Source organism: Taudactylus pleione, unplaced genomic scaffold (assembly GCF_031769625.1).
Source record: "Taudactylus pleione unplaced genomic scaffold, aTauple2 ptg000189l, whole genome shotgun sequence".
NCBI lineage: Eukaryota > Metazoa > Chordata > Amphibia > Anura > Myobatrachidae > Taudactylus > Taudactylus pleione.
This window is the reverse complement of record NW_028284591.1, coordinates 1,869,062-1,894,731: the sequence shown is the minus strand read 5'-3', so window position 1 is coordinate 1,894,731 and position 25,670 is coordinate 1,869,062. Positions and strand designations below refer to the sequence as shown.

The 25,670-nt window shown below is 42.7% G+C and overlaps 1 protein-coding gene across 1 annotated transcript in view; it reads left to right on the top strand.

Annotated features, from left to right (window-relative positions):
• Positions 1 to 18,088, top strand: part of TXNL1 (thioredoxin like 1) — a 32,712-nt gene extending 14,624 nt beyond the window's left edge. Inside the window, exons 2-8 of the mRNA XM_088476450.1 lie at positions 480 to 576; positions 4,248 to 4,421; positions 6,272 to 6,394; positions 7,781 to 7,850; positions 11,498 to 11,670; positions 15,277 to 15,381; positions 17,939 to 18,088. Of these exons, the coding sequence (XP_088332576.1) occupies positions 480 to 576; positions 4,248 to 4,421; positions 6,272 to 6,394; positions 7,781 to 7,850; positions 11,498 to 11,670; positions 15,277 to 15,381; positions 17,939 to 17,968 (772 nt within the window). The 3' untranslated portion in view covers positions 17,969 to 18,088. The remainder of the gene's footprint in view (positions 1 to 479; positions 577 to 4,247; positions 4,422 to 6,271; positions 6,395 to 7,780; positions 7,851 to 11,497; positions 11,671 to 15,276; positions 15,382 to 17,938) is intronic.
• Positions 18,089 to 25,670: the final 7,582 nt, after the last annotated feature.

Sequence of the window (25,670 nt, the reverse complement as noted above, 5' to 3'; positions counted from 1 at the left end):
TCTCTGGAAAGCACTATGTAATAAGTATACGCTGTAGCAATTACTGTTATTAAATAATTATTAATATACGTTCCTATATTTTATTGGGGGACAGTTTATGGTAGTTACAAGACAATAGGGATCATTCATTAACATTGCATTTAAGTTGCTTTTAGTCACAGTAACCAATCAGAGCTTACTTTTTATCTGTCTAGTGGCAGTTAAACGCAGTGTCTGGGTACTGTGCCTTGGCGTAAATCATTAAGTGCCTTCACGCCCGGCCTCTCGCTGCATTTATTGCTATTCATAGCATAGGTCTGTGAATATCTGATCTTCAAAGTAATATGATCTATTTTAGTACAATCCTTAATAATCCTATTGATTGTATTATGCCTGTCACCAGTTCTAATTATGATCGCACAATTATGGTTTACATAGGAAATACTCGGCTGCTAAACCTGTGAGCTGCCGCTTACTCTGCCGTATATTGCCGTTTACAGGTGTGCCCCGTGTGTGCGGATAGCGCCGGTGTTCACGTCTCTGAGTAACAAGTACCCGCAAGCCGTTTTTCTGGAAGTAGATGTACATCTGTGCCAAGTAAGTCATCAGCAACACATCTGTGTATATAGGGCTACATTCTGCTCCCCGGCTCTCCTACTCCTAATTCATGACCATTTACCCTGATCCCACAGCACTCCACCCGCTGCTGCTTGTCACAGGGTGGATGCATACTGCCAGTGTGGTCTTTACAGGATGACATGGAACCCATACATACGATATTTGTGAAGTGTATGTTCTAATAATATTTATAAATGTTTTGAATTAATCTTCTTATGCCAGAAAGCTATACTGTAATATAGGAACAGTTCTCTGTCCAGCGCTCAGTGATGGTCCAGCCACTAGGTGGCACTGTCCTCCTATATATTTATTATAGGTTAGACTTCTGTTCTCTACATCGGTGCAGTCATGTAGCCACTGGATCCCACACACTTGCTGTATTATATACTGCGAATATGTAGTTACATCCCAAGCATCGGTTCATTTAGATCATGCTGTTCTACAATGGGAGTGATGCAGTAATATCTGTAGCCTGGCTAGCCACAGGATCATGCAGACCTTTCCTCGCTGACCAGGTTACCGTGCTGGGTACTATGCAGGATTAGGAGCATATAATGGTAGGTGACATCACATACCAGTCACTAGCATGATATTTTGTCCTAGCCATCTGCCGTATCACTTGCCTAGTAAGTGACAAGCGAAGGGATCTTGGTGAGGTCACTGCAGTCTTTGGACTCATGACACCCCCCGCATCTGTTAAGCTGGGTACACACTATGTCGACGGTTCAGCCGACCTATTTGACGATTGGTAGTGTGCCGCAGAGCTCCTCTGGGACGCTCATGTGCGCCCGGGCCGTGTCCTGCTTTGTCGCGGCAGTGTGACATCACAGGTCACGCACGCTGCGTTGCCTGCCCCGCCAGTCAGCCAACCAGCCCGTTCCGCCCACCAGTCAGCCAGCCAAGCCCGCCAGTCACCCAGCCATCCCTTTGCTCCCGCGGCCTGCCAGCCCTTCCCTCCTGGCCGCATACTGCTCACAGCTCTGCACTTAGTGCTGTCACTGAGCAAGAGCAACACCAGCTGGAGGGACAGGACAGGGTCGGCACTCAGTGTAATTTTAATGTTTTTCTGTGGGGGCCAGCCAACTCCTTTTTTATGTGGGTGGCAATTAAAAAACATTTTTTTTTTTGTTCCTGAGGGGTGAGCCAATCTGCTATTTTTTATTTTCTGTGGAGAGCAGTGTGTTTTTTTTTATTGTTTTTGTTTTTTTTTCTCCCTGTGGGGGCCAAAGTGTTTTTTGTTTTTTTTTGTGGGGAGCAATGTGGTTTTATTTCTGTGGAGGCCAATGTAGTGTGTTTTGTTCCTGCGGGGGCCAGTGTAGTGTGTTTTGTTCCTGCGGGGCCCAATGTAGTGTGTTTTGTTCCTGTGGGGCCCAATGTAGTGTGTTTTGTTCCTGTGGGGCCAATGTAGTGTGTTTTTAATTTCTGTGGGGGCCAATGTAGTGTGTTATTAATTTCTGTGGGGGCCAACGTAGTGTGTTTGCTTCCTGTGGGGGCCAACGTAGTGTGTTTGCTTCCTGTGGGGCCCAATGTAGTGTGTTTTTAATTTCTGTGGGGGCCAATGTAGTGTGTTTGGTTCCTGTGGGGGCCAACGTAGTGTGTTTGCTTCCTGTGGAGGCCAATGTAGTGTGTTTTGTTCCTGTGGGGCCCAATGTAGTGTGTTTTTAATTTCTGTGGGGCCCAATGTAGTGTGTTTTGTTCCTGTGGGGCCAATGTAGTGTGTTTTTAATTTCTGTGGGGGACAATGTAGTGTGTTTGGTTCCTGTGGGGGCCAATGTAGTGTGTTTGGTTCCTGTGGAGGCCAATGTAGTGTATTTTGTTCCTGCGGGGGCCAATGTAGTGTGTTTGGTTCCTGTGGGGGCCAATGTAGTGTGTTTTGTCTCCGGGGGCCCAATGTAGTGTGTTTTGTTCCTGCGGGGGCCAATGTAGTGTGTTTTTTCATAGGTCGCGCATGCAGTATGGTGTGACTTGGCAATTTTAAAATCTTATGTAGCGTGCCTCTAGATGAAAAAGGTTGAATATCACTGGCATACACACTGGCCAATCGTCTGCCCCATGTGCCGGGCCAATGTAGTGTGTTTTGTTCCTGTGGGGGCCAATGTAGTGTGTTTGGTTCCTGTGGGGGCCAATGTAGTGTGTTTGGTTCCTGTGGGGGCCAATGTAGTGTGTTTTGTTCCTGTGGAGGCCAATGTAGTGTGTTTGGTTCCTGTGGGGGCCAATGTAGTGTGTTTGGTTCCTGTGGGGGGCAATGTAGTGTGTTTGGTTCCTGTGGGGGCCAATGTAGTGTGTTGTTCCTGCGGGGGCCAATGTAGTGTGTTTTGTTCCTGCGGGGGCCAATGTAGTGTGTGTTGTTCCTGCGGGGGCCAATGTAGTGTGTTTTGTTCCTGCGGGGGCCAATGTAGTGTGTTTTTTCATAGGTCGCGCATGCAGGATGGTGTGCCTTGGCATTTTTAAAATCTTATGTAGCGTGCCTCTAGATGAAAAAGGTTGAATATCACTGGCATACACACTGGCCAATCATCTGCCCCATGTGCCGGGCTTGACGTCACAACTGGGTGTGCTTTTAAATTTGCCCGTCCAATTGAGCTGTCACTCATCAGCGTGTCCCAGCACCATTTGTATGGGCAATCGCTGGGTCATTAGTACACACCAGCAGATGAACGATACATCTGTCAGATATATCGGCCATCTGCTGTGCTGCAGGGCCGATCCGATAGGTCTGTGTACGACGTCGTACATATCGAGAGTACACATCCGCCAATGAAATGGCTGATATATCCATAGGTGTGTACCCAGCTTTAGGTTCAAAGCAAACTAGGTCAGTCATTGAGTACTATAAACCTAATATTGTACCTTAATGAACGCTCTATTCTCAGTAGGCCAAATCCAGTATGTTACCAGGCTTAAATTTGCCAAATTAATCTAATGTGTACAAATGTCATATGCTTCATTTTCTCCTGGCTGTTGGAATTAAATAATGTAACTGACCGTTTTGCCCAGGGGGTAGACCAAACCTCATTAGCGGATCGTTTACACACGTGTGCTGGGAAAATGTGTGTTATAAACACGTTTATAATGGACTTTTTAGGAATGTTGCTTTTACTGGTAGCACAATAAATATAGTGTTGCCTAGTTTCAGTTTTAGTATTTAGCGGTGGAAACGGCAATTGTCCCTCATTTTATCGTTTTTAATCTGCTTTTTATGCGTTTACTAAATGTGATAAAGCACAAAAAAAAATGGTTGGATGTGAACGATCCTGAATGACTGCGTCTGATTGGATGGCCTATCTCCAGGGTGGGCAGTCTTCAAGTTCTGTTCACTCGAGAGCGGGATCTCACATCAGAACAACGGGGATCCCAGTGGGAGGAGAGAGCCTCCTCCGCTAACACTGGCTACAGGGAATCGCCTGCTACTGTGACCCGCTGTAATAGAAAATCATTTTCAGGGGAAGGGCGTGTTGGCCAGGGGGTCTCTCGCACTGGACACTGCAGTTCTACTACTGCTTTAACGTCATTCTGTCTAGATTTCACTGTCCTTTTTTATTATGGCATTTTCATGTAGAAATGTATATTATGCCATTATTGCAGCTACTAAAGCTGGTCCTGGTAAACGTCTGTATTTTTGTGTTTTAAACGTTATTTTCCTATCCTAGGCAACAGCTGCTGCCAACAATATATCAGCGACTCCCACATTTTTATTCTTCCGAAATAAAGTAAAAATTGATCAGTACCAAGGGGCAGACGCTGCTGGATTAGAAGAGAAAATCAAACAGCACTTAGAGAACGATCCAGGGAACAACGAGGACACGGATATTCCCAAAGGCTACGTACGTACTAAATAGGGTCTTTTGTTTGCTGAGAAACCCTTTGACTTTTTGGATATTTTTTAACAAAAAGGCAGCAAATGTCATTTCCACCTGTCTGGTCCGTTACTCATCTTGTGCACTAAATAAAGACATTAATGGCGGTATTCAATTGTTTTAGCACGCCCGATCTCGCGTCTAAAGTGACGGAAGATCGCGGGGCGCTATTCAATTGATGCCAGTCTTCGCGCCGATAGTGCCCAAAGAGGTCGGGTTTAGACCCAACCAAAGTGCTGGGCACGATCGCGAAAAGTGCAGTCTGGGCGCCCAAATGGGTCACTTTTCGCTCCCTCAGGGGGTGCGAGCTGAAATGCCGGCGAGGCAGCTGATCTTTCCTGACAGGAGCAAAAATTGAATAGCTCCGTCGGGTGTCAAGAGGGGTTAAAACAACTGAATTCTACCCTAAATCACTTTGATATATAACACTCCAAAATAAAAATGTTGATCATCTACAATATCTGATTTTGATTGACAGCTGTCATGATCCATAAAGTTGACTGTACTGTATACATTCGCTGAGAGTAAAGAATAAACCATAGTAACTGGTGCTTAATGGCAGTTCACAGGAATACTGAGGGTTGGAGCGTGAGCTGGGCGTTCACAGGAATATGGCAGTGTTGTGTGAACAACATAATTAATTTTTTTTTTTTTAAAGATTACCATTTGTATACTCTTAACTTGGACATCTATCCTGTTTAACTAAACTGTATTCTATTATAAACTGGATTATTTGGGGGAGCAATATACATTTTTTTTTCTGATTACAGGTTAATTATACTATTAAACAATACAATGTGCCTGATACTAGACGTAGTTGAAAATAAATATGATATTATTATATTTATTAGTACTTTGCCAAATTGATTAGCATGGTGACCCACCCTAAATTCACAACTAATTTTAGGACCTGATCCAGATAAAAACCCTTGTTTTGTCCAGTTCCCCTTTTTTGTGTTTAGGCCTCACCCATCTTTTTTGTTTATAAGGAAACTTACAAATATTTGTAGGTATCTTACCGCTGTGTGAATATCCTATCTATCTATCTATCTATCTATCTATCTATCCTTAGTTTCATGTAACGTTTAAGTTAAAATAAGCATACCTTACACTGTGAGATGTCACATCAGCAGATACAATTGATAACTGACAGTTCTCTACATAATGGTGACCTTACTACCAAAGCTATGTGACATCACAAAGGCTGTTTATGATGTAACAAGTCACATGGTCAGTATACTGAGGTGCAAAATCACCTGCATGCATTTTGCTATGGCTATCTATTTATAATATGTCTAGCTATAACTTCGGTTAAAATAAGCTTACATAACAAGGTCAGTAGACATATTAACATACAGTTGATATCAGACAGTTCATTCAATACTAAGTCACATGATCAGCCTAATAAGGTTATAAATCACATACTACCTGCTTTTCACTATCTGTCATTTAGGTTAAAATAAGCTTACACTACAGAGTTAGTAGGCATATTAAAATATATAGTTGATAACACATAGTTAGATAGCGACACACGTTCAATCTATTGAGGTCTGTGTATCTAATTTCTATTGATTGTGGTGGAAGAGAGTTTGGGTTTTGTGATATGTGCATTAGATTTCCTGTCCATTAACTTTTTTTAGCATTAAGATTCCATAACTGTGTTCTCTCTGCCAGTAAAGTAATTGGATAGAGGGAAAGATTCTTCCTGATGGGGAGCGCTACCCGCTGCCATACACTGTTCTAGATAATGCTCATAATGCTCTGTTTCTATGGTGGCACAACGCGTTTCCTGACTTCTGTTGTATTCATGCTTGCAGATGGATTTAATGCCGTTTGTAAACAAAGCTGGATGTGAATGTCTTAATGAAAGCGACGACAACGGGTTTGAAAACTGTTTACGGAAAGACACGACGTATCTAGAATCAGACTGTGACGAGCAGGTTTGCAGCACTTCACTTTTATAATTTATTCTCTGTGTCTTCTCAAGTCATGTGCAATGTATATACAAAAACACCCGTACATCTATGTGGGGTTTAAAACAAATAAATAAGAGTGGTTATTTTATTTTAAAAGTTTCCATTCCCTAACTAGACCATAGATTGTGTTGCTCCCACTACACAGCGGCAAGATTTCCTGTCTTAGAACAAAATTTACCTAGTTACCAAAACATTTTTCCCTGGATGTCGCCATTTTTAATGGTGAAAAGCTGATTATTCAGTTCTTTCTGCCCAAATAGCATAGATAGATGCCCATTTGGCAGAATCCGAACACCAGTAATGCCAGTCTTTATACTTTATATATTGATGAGTTGGGGGGGGGGGGGGGGGGGCGGTTAAAATACATATTGCTGCCAGCAGATTACATCCGGCCGCCTGATTGGGGAGCCGGGTGTGGAACTAATTTGAATAGGGTTAGCTAATTGTGCAGATGTCAGTGCTGCTAAACCTTAAAGGACCAACTTCAAATTGTTTTACAAATTTGCAATATGGTAGAACTTGCTAGAATTAAAGGGTCTATTTACTAAGCAGTGTTAGGAGACAGAGTGAAAAGTGATAAGGTGCCAGCCAATCAGCTCCCAACTGTCATTTTTCAAACACAGCCTGTGAGATGACAGTTGGGAGCTGATTGGCTGGTACCTTATCACTTTTCACTCTGTCTCCCAACACTGCTTAGTAAATAGACCCCTAAAACTTCAAAGTGAAAATGCAGCTATCCGTGTGTTTGTGCTCATTTGTTGTTGCGCCGCCTAGCACATAGTATTCGCCTGTGTTATCTGTATTCTCTATCAAAAGAAGTGATAGAGAATAGTGTTAGAAATTTATATTTAAGTAAAAATGCATACAGTGACTTATTGTAAACATCCGCGAACTACTACACACACACTACCCGTCTCATTGTAATGCTGAATAAGCACATACCTGTTTTCATGCTGTGTCCTGTGTGTAGCATTATCCTCTTAAGCTGGGTACTTACCATACGATGGTGGGACCCAGCGAAGCGGCGTCCGATATAATGATATGTCGCGTACGCCATACACACTGCACGGTCCAGCATATGGCGGCGTGACGTATTGTTACATGCTGCTGGTAACTACTTTGTTTCATTCCTTGCGTTGTCCCATCTGGTGTGCATCACAGCAGATGGTTCGATGCGATGAACGACAGCCATTCTGATCAGTGTTGGAACGATATATTATACGATGCATCATATAGAGTGTACCCAGTTTTACTGTCTATGGATACGCTGCGTACTCTCAATAATGTCTTCCTCTTTAAATGTGTATGATTAAAATTGCAAATAAGGTGTGTATATATATTTTCTTACAGCTCCTGATCACCGTAGCTTTTAATCAGCCAGTTAAGTTGTACTCCATGAAACTCCAAGGTCCTGATAATGGTGAGTAGCTACGCAAACTCAGTACAGTTTCGGTGTTTTACTCAGGGCAGGAAAGATTGATCCATGCAACATCTAAATGTCTGCAGCGATAGGTCACATGTAATGTGCTTTAATGCTAACTCATCTGCAGGAGCTCCTCCAATCCGCTGCCGGCTTTCATGTAGAAATGCTGCTTTGCAGCTTCTGCTGCCTGGAGCAACAAGCAGCGCCATAGGTGATCTCGGAAGCCCTAACGGTATGGGATCGCCTAAGTGCTTTGAGGCAAAAAGCTAAAATTTGCATCACCATGATACCCAACCTTCAAGGATGAGGAGAGGGAGGTTGGGGGTGGGGTGGGTGTTGCGCTCCACTTGCAGTTTTTAGGTCTTGTACTACTGATGAGGCAAAGCTCCGGACATACATGTACTAGTATCAGTATAGGCAGGTTCAGCAGCGCTGTGATTTATAGTAAGTTCCTTTTATGCCAATTAAACCAGTCTTCATATACTCAGGATTCTACACAAACTTTCAGCCACCAAACACTATCCTCCACTATTGTTATAATTCTTTTACGCACATGTTCCATTTAAATGAAGAACTTCTTTTCTCAAAATCCCCAACCGGAAATGCGATCCGAATATATAATCATCACACATACAGATGCCCCTCACATATTCAGTATGAGGCGAAAAGTCCGTTATCGGCGATAAATTATCGTCATTTTCGCCTATTTCAATTATCCCCGTATTCAATTTCAAAGACTTTTCGCAGGTGCGAAAAGTCTTTGTTAAAAAGCGGGGATAAGTTTTCACCATGTAATACATGGTGAAAAAAAGTGCAGAATTGAGGTTTAGGGGTGTGGAATAAAATAGCCTGCAGCCTTTTTAATGTCCCCCTAAAAGTAATCAGTGTAAAAAAAAAAATCCTCAGGACACCACAAAAAAATTTACTTTTATTTTGGGGGCAAAAAAAAAAAGTTGGGGAACAAAATTTTAAACTAGCGAAATTGATTCAGGAAGGGGTCCCCAAATATGCGTCAGGTGTTTTCTTCATTGCGGGTGGTAGCAGCAGGTGCACTTTTTTAAGAATTTTTTTCAAATAACCTTAGGGACTTCAAAATATGCTTGCACCCATATTCATGTACCCCAAATTTGATGGACATAGTTATTTAAAAAAAATAAAAATAAATAAATGCTATTCTTCACCCCTTCTTCACAGGTGCATTTATGCACCTTCCGCGGCTATTTAAAAACCCAGACTACCTTCAGCAGGCCAAATCGGCGGTACCCATAGTGAAATCCCTCATGTCAGGCCATCTTTAGGGGGGTGCCAGGATGAATTCCCGAAAATTCCCAGGACATTTCGATACTTGCCTTTCCGCCGGGTCCCGTTTTTGCCGGATCCTAATTGAATACGGGGATTTGCGGGCACGCACCCGATACTTTATCCCAGAAAAAGCAGCGATGATGGCGAAAAGTCCGTCCTCTGACTTTTCGCCTGTAATTGAATAGCCCCCTAGGTTGTTAAACTAATTGGTCGCTAAGCGAGGAGCCGCATATACTTAATACAGGTAATGATTTTTATTCTGAATAAAGAAAAGGCCTAAGAGAAACTTAAACTTGATACTGTAACTGTTTTACTTTACATACCTCTTACATACTGTACAGTGCAATTAAAGTTATAAAAAAAAAAAAAAAATGTAGTAACTTTTTAGTAATTGTACTATGGGTTCCCTGCCCGGATCCCAGGAAAAGTGGATCCGGGCAAGACCATGAACAGCGGCTTGCAGTCTGTACAAATAGTAGTGGCTTACAAAACTAGTAGCTGCTTTTCTTGGAAAAACAAAAGCCTGATATAGGGGGAACAATATGGATTTATGTGAACAGAATCAGATGTATTAGAAGTCTAAACATCTCTCTTCTCAGAATTGCACCGTATAGGGAAGCTATCAACTTGCTGTTTAAGTAACATTGTTATACTTTCCTTGGAACTCTCACAATTGAACCAAATTGTTACAGCAGTTACGGATGATCTGACCACATTGTAGCCTTTAAAACATGATTAATAGCTACAAAGTTTAATTGCGTTGAATGCTGATGAACTGTGTGCTTACATATTAATATGTTCTTATGGAAAGTTCAAATCTGTGCCTATCAATTGCTAAATTGTTCTCAGTCCTCTTTTTTTAGAATGTGCATTTTTATGCTATATGTGTTTATTTTTATCTATTTTTTGTGTATTTTTTTATGTTTTCTCAATACCTAGTTGTGTAATAAGTTAATTGACCTAGCGCCTGATAGTGTTTTGTTTCTGGTTAATACAACGGTCTGTCCACCAGATGTCGCTTTTCCTAAACTGCACTGTGCATGTGTGTAAAAAAAAAAAAGACAATGCAATGTCTGTAGTACCGCCGCTGAATGAACCTGTCATTAGGTCATGGTTGTCATGGATCGAGAGCTGTAATTGAGTGTGTAATAATGGATTAAATCATTCGGCGTGCGAGTCCGGAGTACACTTTTGAGTAACAATTTATAAACGTGTTTTGCCATCATCATTACAGTATATTATGCTAGATACAGGTACACCTCATTTTAGAAGAGTCCGTGCCAGTCCATGTGATATTGTTCTGCAGTGATGTGCGGCAAACGCACAGTGATGGCATGCCTTAGAAATTAATAGTTGGATTTGAAAAGGGCACTTTATAAAACCCATCACTGAATTACAAGTCTCAGCCCAGAAAGAGGTGTCTCTGGATTACAAACTGTGCGTTTTATGCTGCACACTTGATGAACTACTCTGCAATTTAGCAGTTAAAAAAAAACTACATTTCTGGTGAAGTCACTGTCTGCTTTTTGCCCTCTCTGGTTACCCGGCCCTCCTGCATGTTCTTTTATCCCCAATTTGTAGTGTCAGACAAACTTAAAGGAGGGACAGACTCTCCGCTTGCCGCTCACAAAGTGACGGGCTGCATCCAAGGTCTCTGTCCGCTCATGCGCACTATTGTATGAAGAGATACCAGAAGCAGGGAAATAAGCAGATGAGGGCAGGATAGCTCTGTATAACACAATCCTAGTATCCAGATGACTCTGCTTCCACTGCACCTGGAGAAGTAGAGCACGAAGCTTTCATTTACTAACCCAGCAACACCCATCACACGTCTTATGCCAGCCTGTGTGTAAAAGTCACGGAGGGCCACTTAATGCATGTTTCTTTCATTACAGATGTGCAAGCTATTTTTTTCTTTCATCCTGCATGAAAGCATGACATTCCCTTTGCATCGTTCAAAAAAAATGTAATTACATAAACAAAGCCAAGGGGGGAGAGCCCTCTATAATCCCCTATTCTGTTTGTCCCTGTAAAGCCACGTTCAGTCTTCGGCTTCTCCATGCTGGCTGCACTTAGACCTTGTAATCCTTTGTCACTGCTTACTGCAAATAGATTGACGTATTGAATGTTTTCATTCTGAGTGCTGAGTTTATAGTTTTTGTTTTAAATGTATTGTATCTACTTATGTTTCATTTTGATATACATTGTGTTCCCCTTGCCTAATTAGCAATGGCTGACCGAGGTTAGAATTCAATGCGAGTAGTTGTGAGGTTTCAACTTTGACAAAAGACTGGTACATTTTTAAGGAGATTAATGAAAATGCCTTTTTTTTCTTTATTCAGGACAAGGTCCAAAGTATGTAAAAATCTTCATCAACCTCCCTCGGTCGATGGACTTTGACGAAGCGATGAGGAGTGAACCCACCCAAGCTCTTGAATTGACAGCAGACGATATTAAAGAGGAGAGCATTGCACAGCTACGCTATGTAAAGTTTCAGAATGTAAACAGTGTAACGGTGAGTACTTAGAGTGTCGGCCCCCAGCTAAGGCAGAAGTTTGATGATATCCGATAGGGCGCGGTGCAGGGAGATTATGCGGTTTACATATACCGGCAAAAAGCTTGTTTGGCTCCCAGGAACTTTAACATTTTGTAAAGTGCCCCTAGGAGCTGGGTGCTTCTTTTATGGCCGGTTTTATTTTCTTCAGCTTCTAAAGTTGCTTCCACTGATCTTTCTCAGCCATACATGTGGATGCCTGGGACGGACTCCGTAGGTGCTGAAATCGGCCCCTCCATCTGCTGGCAGCCAGCTTCTGCTATGGGATCACCTACTGGGTGTGTTGGGGGATTTCTTCCATAGACCGTGCCCAAACCCCTGCAAATTCAGCCACCAGGTGGCGCAAGTTAAGTGGAGGAGTGGTCAGCTGGGCTTTTTAGCAGTTGTCAGCCCCTGCAAGGTGGAGATGGGTAGAGAATATGGGGGGGTGGATAGAGGTGACTTAGGGCCATTCTTTGGATTGCTGTATTGGGCCCTGGTGGGGAGGTCACATCTCTTCAGTGTGGCATCCCATTTGGCGGTCACTGGCGGCACTGCCACCTCCAGTTGTGCATTCTCAGTGGAGTGCTCTGGTCTGTCTTTTGGAGTTCAATATCTTCTAGGATTGTGCAACTGCAGCTGTTGTATACTTTCCTTCCATCTTTTCTATGTCTGGGGTGGAGCGTTTTTGGTCAAACCTCAACTTAAGTATTGATAGTGGCATAAATATTTTCCCTGCTCCAGATTCCATTCCATATTGACTCATGGCCACTCCAGGACGGATGACCATTGCACGTTGCATAACCTAAAGGGGCGGACCAGTGTGCTTGATCACCTGTGAATGCATCCCCTGCAATGGTGGAACCAGCCGGGGTCACGTTTATGACCCAAGCTATCTCTATGCTCATGCAGTTCGCCAAATGCCCATGGAAGTGAAGCAGCAATTCTCTCTCCCTTGTTTTCTTCATGGGACTCATCGCACCAGTGGGAAGCAACCTGAATCCTTCCCTTCTGTTCAACATCCATCCTACCGGAGGAGAATATTCGCTTGCTACAGGAACCAATGATGTGTTAATCCACCTTTGCATGAAGGTCCTAGGGAAGATGCGCGTTTAGTTGGGGGCATCCTAGATATTCAGACTGTCCCCAGAGGTGCAACTTTCGTTAGCTGATGGCTGACAGAGGACAATCTCAACAGTGGGTGTCACCATATGAGCTTGTGATGACTGGGGCCAGGCCAGGCTGGTTTACCGTGGGAAATAGTTCAATAGCTCCGTACATTTAACCCGGGAACTAAAGTCCTGCAGCTAATTGAATTCCCCCCCCTAGTGTACATCTATTTTCTCCTACGAATGCATTAGTGTATCGTCTCCTAGCAATTACACAACTGTGGTATGATATTTCTAGAGGACATATTCATATTCCATACGGATGTAGCTAGCTAGAGTGTGCTATTTTATAATGCCTAATACAGGAGTGTTACCATTCAGGAGATCAGGCCTAGAAAAGAAACATTATATAAAGTGCACCACTATAGCTAGGTACACACTATATTATGTGAGTGGCGATGCGATGTACCGATATATCGATGTGGCATACACACTGCATGATCCGGTGTACAATGTGTTGTTACAAGCTGCATGTAACAGCTCTGGATCGTCCATTGCATCATCCCATCTACCGTGCAGCACGGCAGATGTGTCGATGCAACGAACGACCGCCGATAACGATGGATTGGATTTACTATACGATGTGTACAATGTATCGTTCTGCGGCAGAACAATATATTGAATAGGGGGCCTGATCGCTAATGCAACTACATACGCAGATCGAGCGATTGTTAGCCAGTCCTCATTAACCTGTACTGCGATTATGGATGCACAGAGGAAGCCCATCGCAGAGTGAGTGACAGGCTGTGACAGTTTCTGCGTCATGTCAGACCTGCTGTAAATGTGCGCGACTGTCCAATGCGCCTCGATGGTACCGATGTTTACGCAGGTAAGCGACATCGGGCCGTATTCCGTTAGCGGCAAATGTCAGATTTCGCCGTCAGCGGCGAAATTGGACGATTTTCACCAAAAAAGGTGAACATTTTTCTCCATCTCAGACCAGGAGAAAAAAAAAATCCCTATTTTTGCCTAAAAATGTGGGGACTTCTTTTAGAACCCTTTGGACACCCCCCCCTAATGATAAATTACCCCCACATTTTTCGTAAGTTGCGTACTTTGGTTAAAAACGGCCGCGCAAATTTTGGGTGAATAAGAAAGAAAAAAAACATTTTCAAGGGTTATCGTATTGGGTCTGAAATTTCGCGGGGGGGGGGGGGGCGGTATGGATACGTCAAGTGTTTTAAACAGCGCACGTGGCCGCAGCAGGCGGTATTTTAACAGTTTTTAAAATTGCGGTTTTACGACCGGATAATATACTAGCAACCATTTTAACGTACCCCCAATTTATGTTGAATATTAACTTCCTGAAACAAAAATAGTTTTCTATCTTTTTCAACATAATTTTATTTATTTTTTTTTCCCCACCCAAAATTTGCGCGGTCATTTTCGCCAAAGTGCGTAGCTTACGAGAAAAACAAAATTGGGCTAATTTATCATTCAGGGGATGGTCCCAAAGGGTTCTGAAATAAATCCCCACATTTTTAGGCAAAAATAAGGATTTTGCATTTTTCTTCTCCTGGTCTGAGATGGAGAAAACTTTTCGCCTGTTTCAGTCTATCCTATTATCGCGGGTGCGTTATTATCGGCGCTTATTGATTATTAGTGGGCGTCTCTATGCCGGTTGAGCTATGGCAGGCATTAGCATACATTCGCAGATGCATTCCGTACGAATTCGCAGCTACGTACGCAATAGCGATGCTTGCTGAATCAGGCCCACTGTGTACCCAGCCTAAGACTTTATAATGTCTCGCATAACTAAACAGTGTCTAACAAGTTACTCTCCTCTATATTCCTTTTAAACATTAGAGCTTACAAATGGCTTTTAAGGTCACATTTGTTGCACTAACTGTATGAAAATAATACCTGGAAGTTTATATAGTTTTTTTTTCCAATGTTATCATTTCTTTAGATGAAGTAATAAAGTTTGAACATTTTTATGACATTATCTTGGTGAAGAAGGAATTACACACATACCCAATCGTGGAGGGGTTAATAAAAGAAAACTAAACAGTAAAGACTAGTTTATGAAGGTTCTTAATTTCTAATACATTTATTTGGGGCCATAATTGGTGGCGATGCGCTGTGTGTCATTAGCTGGCTTCATTTCCCAGGATCTTATAGACAAATTATTTTTTAACTTTCATTTTTTTTTTCCCCTGTGCAGCGTTTTAATTTCCACCAGCCTTTAAATAACCCATTCTGCTCAGCGGCACACAGGTGGCCGGTCCAGAATGACATTGCGAGGACAGTTTCAATTTGCGAGATCCGTGAAATCTGTTAGGCTAATTTATATTCGCGCTAATTCAATTATGTCTTTTATTGCTCGGCCACCTGATCCCACAAAAGTGTGTTCACACCATATTTATCATATTTATCCCCCAGTGTCTTCCTAACTGGCCAGTAATCATTTTTCTTTCAGCTATTTGTCCAGTCCAATCAGGGTGATGAGGAGGCTACGAGAATCACGTACTTCACTTTTATTGGGACCCCGGTACAGGCAACAAATATGAACGACTTCAAGAGAGTGAGTGTGGGAACCAGAGTTATGTAATCCTATTGTATCGTCCCTTTCATTGCCTGTCACCTTCTACGTGTTCTCCATAGTTATTGCCATCCCCCTCTCTACTATATTGTGTCCCCACCTGCATTTAATCTGGTCACCCAACCCCATGCCCAATCATTTGCACCCTCATCCACACCCCTCTCTTTGGTTCGTTCTGTTCTCCACACCATATCTCTCGTCACTTTCTTTCCCACCTCTGGATGATTATCTGTCTTTCCCTCTGTCCTTCTATCTCTTCCTTTGGGTTCACACTTATTTTGAACGATTTGCCCGATTCCGAAGGATGGGAACGTCAAAATGTATAAATCATCAAGTATGTACCCACTGTGAGCCGTATTTAATTTGAGCGTACCCGCGATACTTTTCTGCCTCCCAGACTTTTTTGTAGGCGGAAAAGTATCGCGCACGTGCCCGCGTATTCCCGTATTCAATTTGAAAGTACGCGAAAACAGGACCCAGCAAAACTTGAACAGGCGGAAAGTATTGTCAGATTTGGGGAATTCAGCCTGACACCCCCCAAAAGATGCTCTGACATGGGGGTTAACTATGGTACCCCCCGATTTGGCTTGCTGAAGGTATTTGGTGTTTTGAAATGGGCTCAATAGCTGCTAAATAGCGTTTTTGTATAAGTGATGCAGAATAGTATTCAGGAGGTTTTTTTTGCTGAAAATAACATCCCAGCAAATTTAGGGTACTTGAAAATGGGGGCCAGCATATTTTAAAGTGTTAAGTTTTTTAAAAAAACATGAAAAATCCACCTGCCGCAAGTCCCTGCAATAAAAAAAAACACCTGGGACATACTCTGGGACCCCCCCAGAGTCAAGTTCGCTAGTTTTTAACTTTGTCCCCCAACATTTTATTTTATTTCGCCCCCAAATTGAAAGTGATTTTTTTTTTTTGGTGTTAAGTGGTTTTTATAAAAAAAATGGACACAGATTACCTTTGGGGGACTGTCTGAAGGCTGCAGGGGGGTTCCCGCAACGTTGCACCCCAAAACCCCAATTCTGCACTTTTTTCCGCCTGCTATTCATAGGCGAAACTTTTCCGCCTATTACATTGCATTGGCTTTCCGCCTAGGCGGAAAGTCTTTCAAATTGAATACGGGGTAAAAGCAAAACAGGCGAAAATGACGTCATCGGCGAAAAAGTATCGCGGCTATGGACTTTTCGCCTCAAATTGAATACGGGCCTAAGTCAGCCGTTGCATGCTCCTGCGGGGTCGTCAGCCATTTTGTCAGGTCAGCCCTACATGCAGCTCAATATTACGATGCGACTAATGACCCCATGCAGTGGGATGCGGCAGGGACCCACAGATTGGGCAGCCGGGCAGCGGATCGATATCGGCCCGTCTACAGGGGGTGGTTAAAACGGTCACACTGCTGGGTACACACATCATTGAGTAGCTGGGGACAGTTAAATTATTTTGCGGTCGGAACGCTCGTATTGGTGACACATTGCGATTGCAGCATTGCTCATTTGACTTCGTACCCCAATAACGGTGTGCCGTAAAATGAGCTTTGTTGCCACACCGTAAATATCAGGGATGTGCACAGTCGCACAGCTTGGAGAATTACATTTGCACCGTAGTGCCTTCCTCTTCTATCTCCAGTACCTGGTTACTTTATTATCATTGTATTATATTTTTATTAGTAAAGTACAACAGCACTTTACAGTAGTTTGACCCAAACGGGATGAGGAAAGGAGCCTGTTGAATTCTATTTTTTGAATTTGTGTGAACTTTACTGTTACGTACAACAGCGGATACTTTAGAGCAGTGTTGGCTAACCTTGACACTCCAGCTGTTGTGGAACTATATATCCCAGCATGTCCTAATAGCAAAACTGTAGCAGTGCATGCTGGGTTATGTAGTTCCATAACAGCTGGAGTGTCAAGGTTAGCCAACCCTGCTTTAGAGGGTAACAAACTGATTGGCAGTAATGATCGAGTCATAGTAAGTATTCTGTACAGACCATACGATTAAGATAAAAGGACTAGACTTAACGAAGCTTAGTGGATTGGAGATCGAAATTTGAATTGGTATTAATAAGCGCAAAACGCGCTGCGCTTTGCACTTAACATCAGTGCCACTAAATTTCGAACTCCAACCCGCCGAGAAGCAGCTTTATTAAATGAATCCAACAAAACAAAAATCTCCCCAAGCGTTCTGCTGGGCTCAGATCTTTTCACACATAGGCACTGTAATATGTGCACCTTTCTGTCCCTCCAATGTAAGATATGTGTCTGGTCAGCTGTATGAGTGGTTTACAGCCCTCCCGGCACAGACGGACGTGGATAAGACATGGTTGACCTAACATCTTATTCTATAGCTTTGGAATTGGTTTCGCTCATGGTTATATGTAAAATTATGCTAATGACTCCATAGCATGTAGTGTAGGCTTTTTTTTTTTTTTTTCTGGCTGATTTGGGATCTATGAGTTTCTCCCCGTTTCTCAATGCAGAACGTCATTCTTTTATTTGGCCATGATTAACCACTTACAATGTTTCCTTTGCCCCTCTAGGTTGTCGGGAAGAAAGGAGAAAGCCACTGAGTAGGCTGCGCTCGCTCCGGAAAGACGATGGAACATCTTTGGGTCATCAGGACAAGAGTTGTCTTCAAGAGAATAATGTTTCAGTCATGAAAATTACCAATAAATAATTGCTTTTTGTTATGTCGCGTTTCACAACCATGATTTTATTTGAAACCGAGCTATTCACATTTGTAAATAAATAAGACTACTTTTGCCAAATCATCTTTCGTCTCTGAGGAATTTGATGGGTGTCCTATATAATTGGTTTGCCTTATCCGGAACCGATATATCAAAATCCGTTATCCCAAGCAGAAAGAAATTATGGAGATGGTTTCTATCCTTCCTTGTGGTTTATTGGAACGTTTCAAACTTCAACAAAGTGTTCAATGTCTGATGTATCGCACATCTCCTAACTTTGGTCGTGGTGTATATATTTATTAACTGTATCATTGTGCAGATCTGTCACTCTGCATCCTTAATAGGTAATAGTACAATATGATCATTAAAAAAAAATTCTTACTGCTGTTTTTAGTCTTTAAAAGATTGATTATTGATTCACAAATGTTTTAAAAAGAGGGGATATATATAATATACTAGCTGATCTACCTGTGTAGACCTTCGATATTTACAGTTTCTATTTCACCACTCCAGTAATACATTAATCATTATAGTAATGCATCACTGCTATAAGACATTACTTTCCTCACCTGTATACCAACACATTCCACTCCCTCACCTCTGTAGTAACACATTTCCCTCCCTCGCCCGTGTAGACATACAATAGCACATTCAGCATTCCCCCTCCCTCACCTGTGTAGACATACAATCCCTAGTAACACATTATCCTCACATCTGTAGTAACTTATTCTTCTCCCTCATCTCTGTAGTAACACATTATTCCTGTTTACCCTGTAGTAACACATTCCCTCCCTCACCTCTGTAGTAATACATTCCCCTCCCTCGCCCGGTTTTGGTACAAAAGATAGACTGGAATTAGACAACTAATGCTGTCTATCGAGACATTGTCTATTGACTTGAATCCCCCTCACCCATGTTGTAACACATTCCCTTCCTTCACCCCATAGTAACAAATCTGACATTCTCCCTCACCTGTGTAGTAACCAGTGGCAGCAGGGGTGGGGCTACAGTGCAGTTCAAAATTCAAATAGGGGAGCCACACAAACTGCCAAACATCGCTGGCTGGGACTCCTGGCAGTTGGTGTGGCTCCCCTATTTGAATTTTGGACTGTGCTGCAGCCCCACCTCTGGAGCCACCACTGGTAGTAACAAATTTTCCTCTCTCACCTATGTAGTAACACAATTCCTTCCCTCACTATTCAAATAGAGGAGACACACCAACTGCCAGTGATGTTTGGCAGCACTTGGGGCGACAGTTGGTGTTTGAATATGAACCTGTGCTACAGCCACGATGAGACAGGCAGGACACTGCACAGGGGAGGAAATGTTTTAGCCCTTTTCACCCACTTAGGTATTTGAGTCAGGACATTTGATTTATATACTGTGTGTGTATATATATATATATATATATATATATATATATATGCACAAAAAGAGACGGCGGCACCGAGGGTCTTGAATAAATGTAATATATTGTGCTGTGCAGTACTGTGCAAAAATGCTGCAAAGTAAGAATGCTTTTAAAAATAGAAGTGTTAAGTTTATTTTTAGCAATTAAAAAGCAAAGTGAATGAGCAGAAGATAAATCTAAAACAACTCAATATTTGGTGTGACTGCCCTTTTCCTTCAAAATAGCATCACTTCTAGTTAAGGCCCCTATACATCAGAGATTGATTGCAGCAATCGTGCAATTTGCAATCGATTGTGTATAAAAAATCTTTCCCTTTTTCAATCGATTGCAAATTGCACGATTGCTGCAATCAATCTCTGGTGTATGGGGGCCTTAACTCTTGCACAAAGTCAGGGATTTTGTAGGATTATAGTCCAGGTGTATGATTAACCAGTCATACCAAACAGGTGATAATGATCATCATTTTCATATATAGTTTGAAGCACAGTCATTAACTGAAACAGAAACCGCTGTGTAGGAGGCTTAAAACTGGGTGAGGAACAGCCAAACTCTGCTACAAAGGTGAGGTTGTGGAAGACCATTTCGTGTCAGGTCATAAACCATGGCAAGACTGAGCACAGCAACAAGACACAAGGTAGTTATACTGTATCAGTAAGGTCTCTCCCAGGCAAAGAACTCACAGCAGACTGGGGTTTCAAGATGTGCTGTTCAAGCTCTTTTGAAGAAGCAAAAAGAAACTGGCAACATTGAGGACCGTAGATGCAGTGGTCGTCCAAGGCCATCAGGTCAGAACTTGCAGAAACCATTGGGACCCAGGTACACCCATCTACTGTTTGGAGAAGTCTGGTCAGAAGTGGTCTTCATGGAAGAACTGCAGCCAAAAGCCATACCTTTGACGTGGAAATAAGGCCAAGCGACTCAACTATGCATGAAACCAGGAACTGGGTTGCAGAAAAATGACAGGTGCTCTGGACTGAGGAGCCAAAAATTTTAAATATTTGGCTGTAACAAGGCAGTTTGTTCGCCGAAGGGCTGGAAAACAGTATAATAATGAGTCTGCAGGCAACAGTGAAGCACGGTGGAGGTTCCTTGCAAGTTTGGAGCTGCATTTCACCAAATGGAGTTGGGGATTTTGTCAGGATTAATGGTGTCCTCAATGCTTAGATATACAGGCAGGTACTTATCCATCATGCAATACCATAAGGGAGGCATCTGACTGGCCCCAAATTGATTCTGCAGCAGGGCAACGACCCCAAACATACAGCCAATGTCATTAGGAACTCTTCAGCGTAAAGAAGAACGAGGAGCCCTGATCTCAACATTGAGTCTGTCTGGGATTACATGAAGAGACAGAAGGATATGAGCAAGCCTACATCCACAGAAGATCTGTGGTTCGTTCTCCAAGATGTTTGGAACAACCTCCCTGCCGAGTTCCTTCAAAAACTGTGTGCAAGTGTACCTAGAAGAATTGATGGCGGAGAGTGGTCCCACCAAATTTTGATTTGATTCAGATTTCTGTTCATTCACTTTGCATTTTGTTAATTTGTAAAAATAACATATTAACACTTCTATTTTTGAAAGCATTCTTACTTTGCGGCATTTTTTTCACACCTGCCTTAGGACCTCATTCAGAGCCGCTCGCAAAATGCGAGCCCTCGCTCTGAATGAGGGCGGCCACTTTTCTTTTGAAAGGCGGCCTCCTGGCCACTCGCTAAGCTGTGGGTTACCACCCACAGCTTTAGCGAGTGACTAGGAGATGGTCGAGACCATCGGGGCTTGCGACGAGACCCTTGGGGTTGGATCTCGTCTACCGCAAGCCCCAGGCAGCTTCCTGCTCTAACAGAGCAGGAAGCTCCCTACTGACATCACCGGTGATGTCAGTAAGGCCGCCTACAAACGGCAGGCGTTCCTTCAGGAATGCCTCTGTTTGGCCACCCCCGCACTACGCCTACAAAATGGGGTGAGCTGTCGATCAACATCGACAGCCACCCCTTTTGTAGCGAACCCTGGAGTGAGAGAATATCTCTCTTGCTCCGGGGCTTGCGCGTGCGCAGTGCCCCACCATCCACCCACTTGCAAGCGGGTCTGAATGAGGTCCCAAATCTTTTGCACACTACTTTATGTACTGTGTATGTATGTAAATATATAAAATATATTTTTTTTATATATATATGTCCACATATCCACAAAAGAAGAACTGTGCACACTTAATTGAATTATTGGGTGCTAAGGTCACATACTGTGATATATATCATATTCAATCCCAAAGAGATCAAAAAAACGAGACCAGCACGCCATTAGCTTAATGCAAAGAAAATAGAATATATTAAAACAGCCATGCTTCATCGGGTACGCAAAATGCATGCAGTAAAGTTCCTGTAGTACTTCTCAGTGCCTGGTGCCCGTATACACGTATTCAATCAAGAGCCCGACGGCTGTTTCGGTTGTGAACCTCCATCATGAGCACAGAATAAATGTCAAAGCATGGTGTTAAATGGGGATCATGGAGCCAAATCAGACAACCATACATAGATGTCACCGGGGGGCCAAGCTACATGCTGGCCTCCGCATCCCAGAAGCAAAGTCATGGAGGGTTCGATATACCCAGCCTACCGTGTGGTCAGGCATAACAGATCCACCCAAAGGGAGAAACATGCTGCAAAGGGACCAATGCCAGCGTGTCTCCCAAGGGCAGCACCTAATGCAACGTAATCAAGGCCATCAAGGAAGGGGCGATAGCTGGAAGCACGTGACCTACATGCGTCACGTGCACTAACCCAATGGAACATCAAACCACTCTTAATGTTGCCATAGTAACCAGCATAGGTAAACACAAGCAGGATCTAGCGGTGTCAGTATCTAACAGGCACCAGGAACCCCTGCAAGAAAACAAACACATAGGAAAAAGATAAATACAAAGCACCAAGGTACAAGAATAGCCTAATCGCCATACTTGATAGATGTGGATATATGATATATATAAATTAAACACCAAGCAGAAAAGATTAATGAAAAAATGTTAAACACCAAAAAGTAAAAAAGCTTGGCAAAATAAATATAAAAAAATATATATAGTCAAGTAATAATGTTCAGCAGACCTCAATTACATTAATGTCTTAAAGGCTTCAGAGGAAGACATTGAAAGACAAATCCTCATTAATGCCCATTGGTCTTAGAGTCCCCAATTTATAGATCAATTCACATTCCTTTTGAAGGAGTTTTCTCTCACGGTCACCACCACTTCTAAGGGGCTTGATCTGATCCAAGGGCATGAAATGGAAATCTTTAATAGCATGTCCATAGTCCTCAAAATGTCTGGCCACTGGCAGTGTGCTCTGATCTATTGATGTAAAAGCCTTTTTAATAGATGACCGATGCATGGTAATACGTTCCTTCAACATCCTTGTGGTTCTGCCAATGTAGACCATTTGAGAAAGGGCACGTTATGGCATAAATGATAAAACGGCTTTTACAATTCATACGTTGATGTAAGCAGTAGCGCTGGCCACTTTTAGGATGGACAAAAGTGTCCCCTGTTAGTAAAAACCTGCAGTTCTCACACCCACTGAAACGGAACACACCATTTTTTAACGAGAGCCAGTTGTCATTAACTATGCCAAGGCAAATATCTGCATTGGTCACCAGGTCTTTTAGGTTACTACTACGTTTATATGCAAACAATGGGTTGTTCTGGCATGAGCTTTTGAGAACCGGGTCGGAACTAATGATGGGCCAGTGCTTGAGGATGGACTCCCTCATTTTGCCAGAGGAAATTGAAAATGTCATTGGAAAAACTAATCACAGACGGTGTAATGGTTAGCGTTACTGCCTCACAGCAATGAGGTCATGGGTTCAATTCCCACCATGACCCTAACTGTGTGGAGTTTATATATTCTCCCTGTGTTGGCGTGGGTTTACTCCGGTTTCCTCCCACACTCCAAAAATATACTAGTAGGTTAATTGGCTCCCAACACAAATTAACCTGTGTGTATGTATGTGTGCACATGTGGTAGGGAATATAGATTGTAAGCTCCACTGGGGCAGAGTCTGATGTGAATGGTCAAATATTCTCTCTGTAAAGCACTGCGGAATATATGTGCGCTATATCAAAAACTGGTAATAAATAAATAAATAATCTCTCTTGTTTGGCAATTGGATTTTCATCAGGCTTATGTAAACAGGTTCTGTTCAACTATAGACATTTCTGAATTGCCTCATTGACCTCATTCCGGTTATAGCTGCGTTGTATAAAGTCAGCTCCCATTTTATAAAGGGTAAATCCTCAATTTCAGAAGTAATCCTTGACACTCATACTAGTTGGGAGTATGGCAAACCCCTTTTGAGTGGTCTAGGATGATCGGCCATAAGAACCGTATTTAAGTAATTTGATTTCTTAAAGATGGTAAATACTATAGAACAAACTCTCTGAGCCGTGTTATATATAATGTAGAAAAAGAGGAAGGGGCAGCTAGATGTCGTGAGTGGTCCTAAACTCAAGTGGGATAAGTGGTCAAATAAAAGAGCTCACATATAATTCCAACGTGTTGGATATGTGTGCAGTTGACAACAGCGCACCCTGCCTATTATTATGTAGTTGTTCGTCTCAACTGATGACTCCAAATGTTGTGTGGTGAACTGTAATCCCGATTATGACAAGAGAGACCGTGCTGGGGAAACAGTGTCTTTTATTAATAAAAAGGTACTGGAAGGCACTGATAAATAGCCAATGTTCTCCGGATTAATCAGGTGATGGTACAAATCCTAGGAGACACTGATAATTAACAAGTGATCTCTGGATGGGTCAAATAATTGAAATGACAAAGTTGCAGAAATGCTAAATGCGCATAATGAGTGTGTTATAAAACGGGGCGAGGGGGGGAAAAAAAAGAAAAGAAAAGTGAACAGTCTGATGTGCAAGGTAAGCCCAGCGAGTTCAGTAACTGAGCTATTGGTGGATGCAGTCTAAAAATCTGTCTGTGGATGATACGCGAGGTGTGTGAGTAGTGTTCTGGTGGGGCTCCCTCTCCCCGACAGCGGGCGGACGGCGCGCTGCGCCTCAGAGCTCCAGGACCACAGGAGTGGGGCCATCCACACATCCATCGGAGTCCACCAGGAGGTGGCCACAAAGGACGCTTGAGGGTGAGTACTGTGCATCTGGGGGAGTTGGGACGCCGCCCCACCAGAACACTACTCACACACCTCGCGTATCATCCACAGACAGATTTTTAGACTGCATCCACCAATAGCTCAGTTACTGAAGTCGCTGGGCTTATCTTGCACATCAGACTGTTCACTTTTCTTTTCTTTTTTTTCCCCCCTCCCCCCCTGTTTTATAACACAGTCATTATGCGCATTTAGCATTTCTGCAACTTTGTCATTTCAATTATTTGACCCATCCAGAGATCACTTGTTAATTATCAGTGTCTCCTAGGATTTGTACCATCACCTGATTAATCCGGAGAACATTGGCTATTTATCAGTGCCTTCCAGTAACTTTTTATTAATAAAAGACACTGTTTCCCCAACACAGTCTCTCTTGTCATAATCGGGATTACAGTTCACCACGCAACATTTGGAGTCATCAGTTGAGACGAACAACTACATAATAATAGGCAGGGTGCGCTGTTGTCAACTGCACACATATCCAACACATTGGAATTATATGTGAGCTCTTTTATTTGATTTCTTAAAGATGTTAGTCACAAATTTGTTGTGAATAATCGAAACAGATACATCAAAAAGTTTAATGTTTGAGGGCTGCTAGAACATGTTACTCTAATGGTGATGGCTAAATTATTCAAAAAACAAACAAATTGATCCAAAGAAGCCAGTCCACCAGTCCATACCAAAAAAAAACCATCGATAAATCTTGTATGAAAGGCAATATGTTTGGAAAATAACACGTTATTCAAAATATGCACACACTTGTATTCGTGTATATATAGATATTCATAGCATGGGGCCATATTCGACCCCATAGCTGTTCCACGTAGCTGCAAATAAAAATTATACCCCTTTTACATCTGAGCTAAAACCCGGGTTATTGCCGGGCAGCTCCCTGGTGTAAAAGGGGAGAGGGTTGGATCGCCGGGTCGAGTGACCCGGCAATCCGACCCAGGTAAATAGCAGGGTTTAACATGGGTCTAGCCCGTGAAACCCTGCTGTGAGAACAGC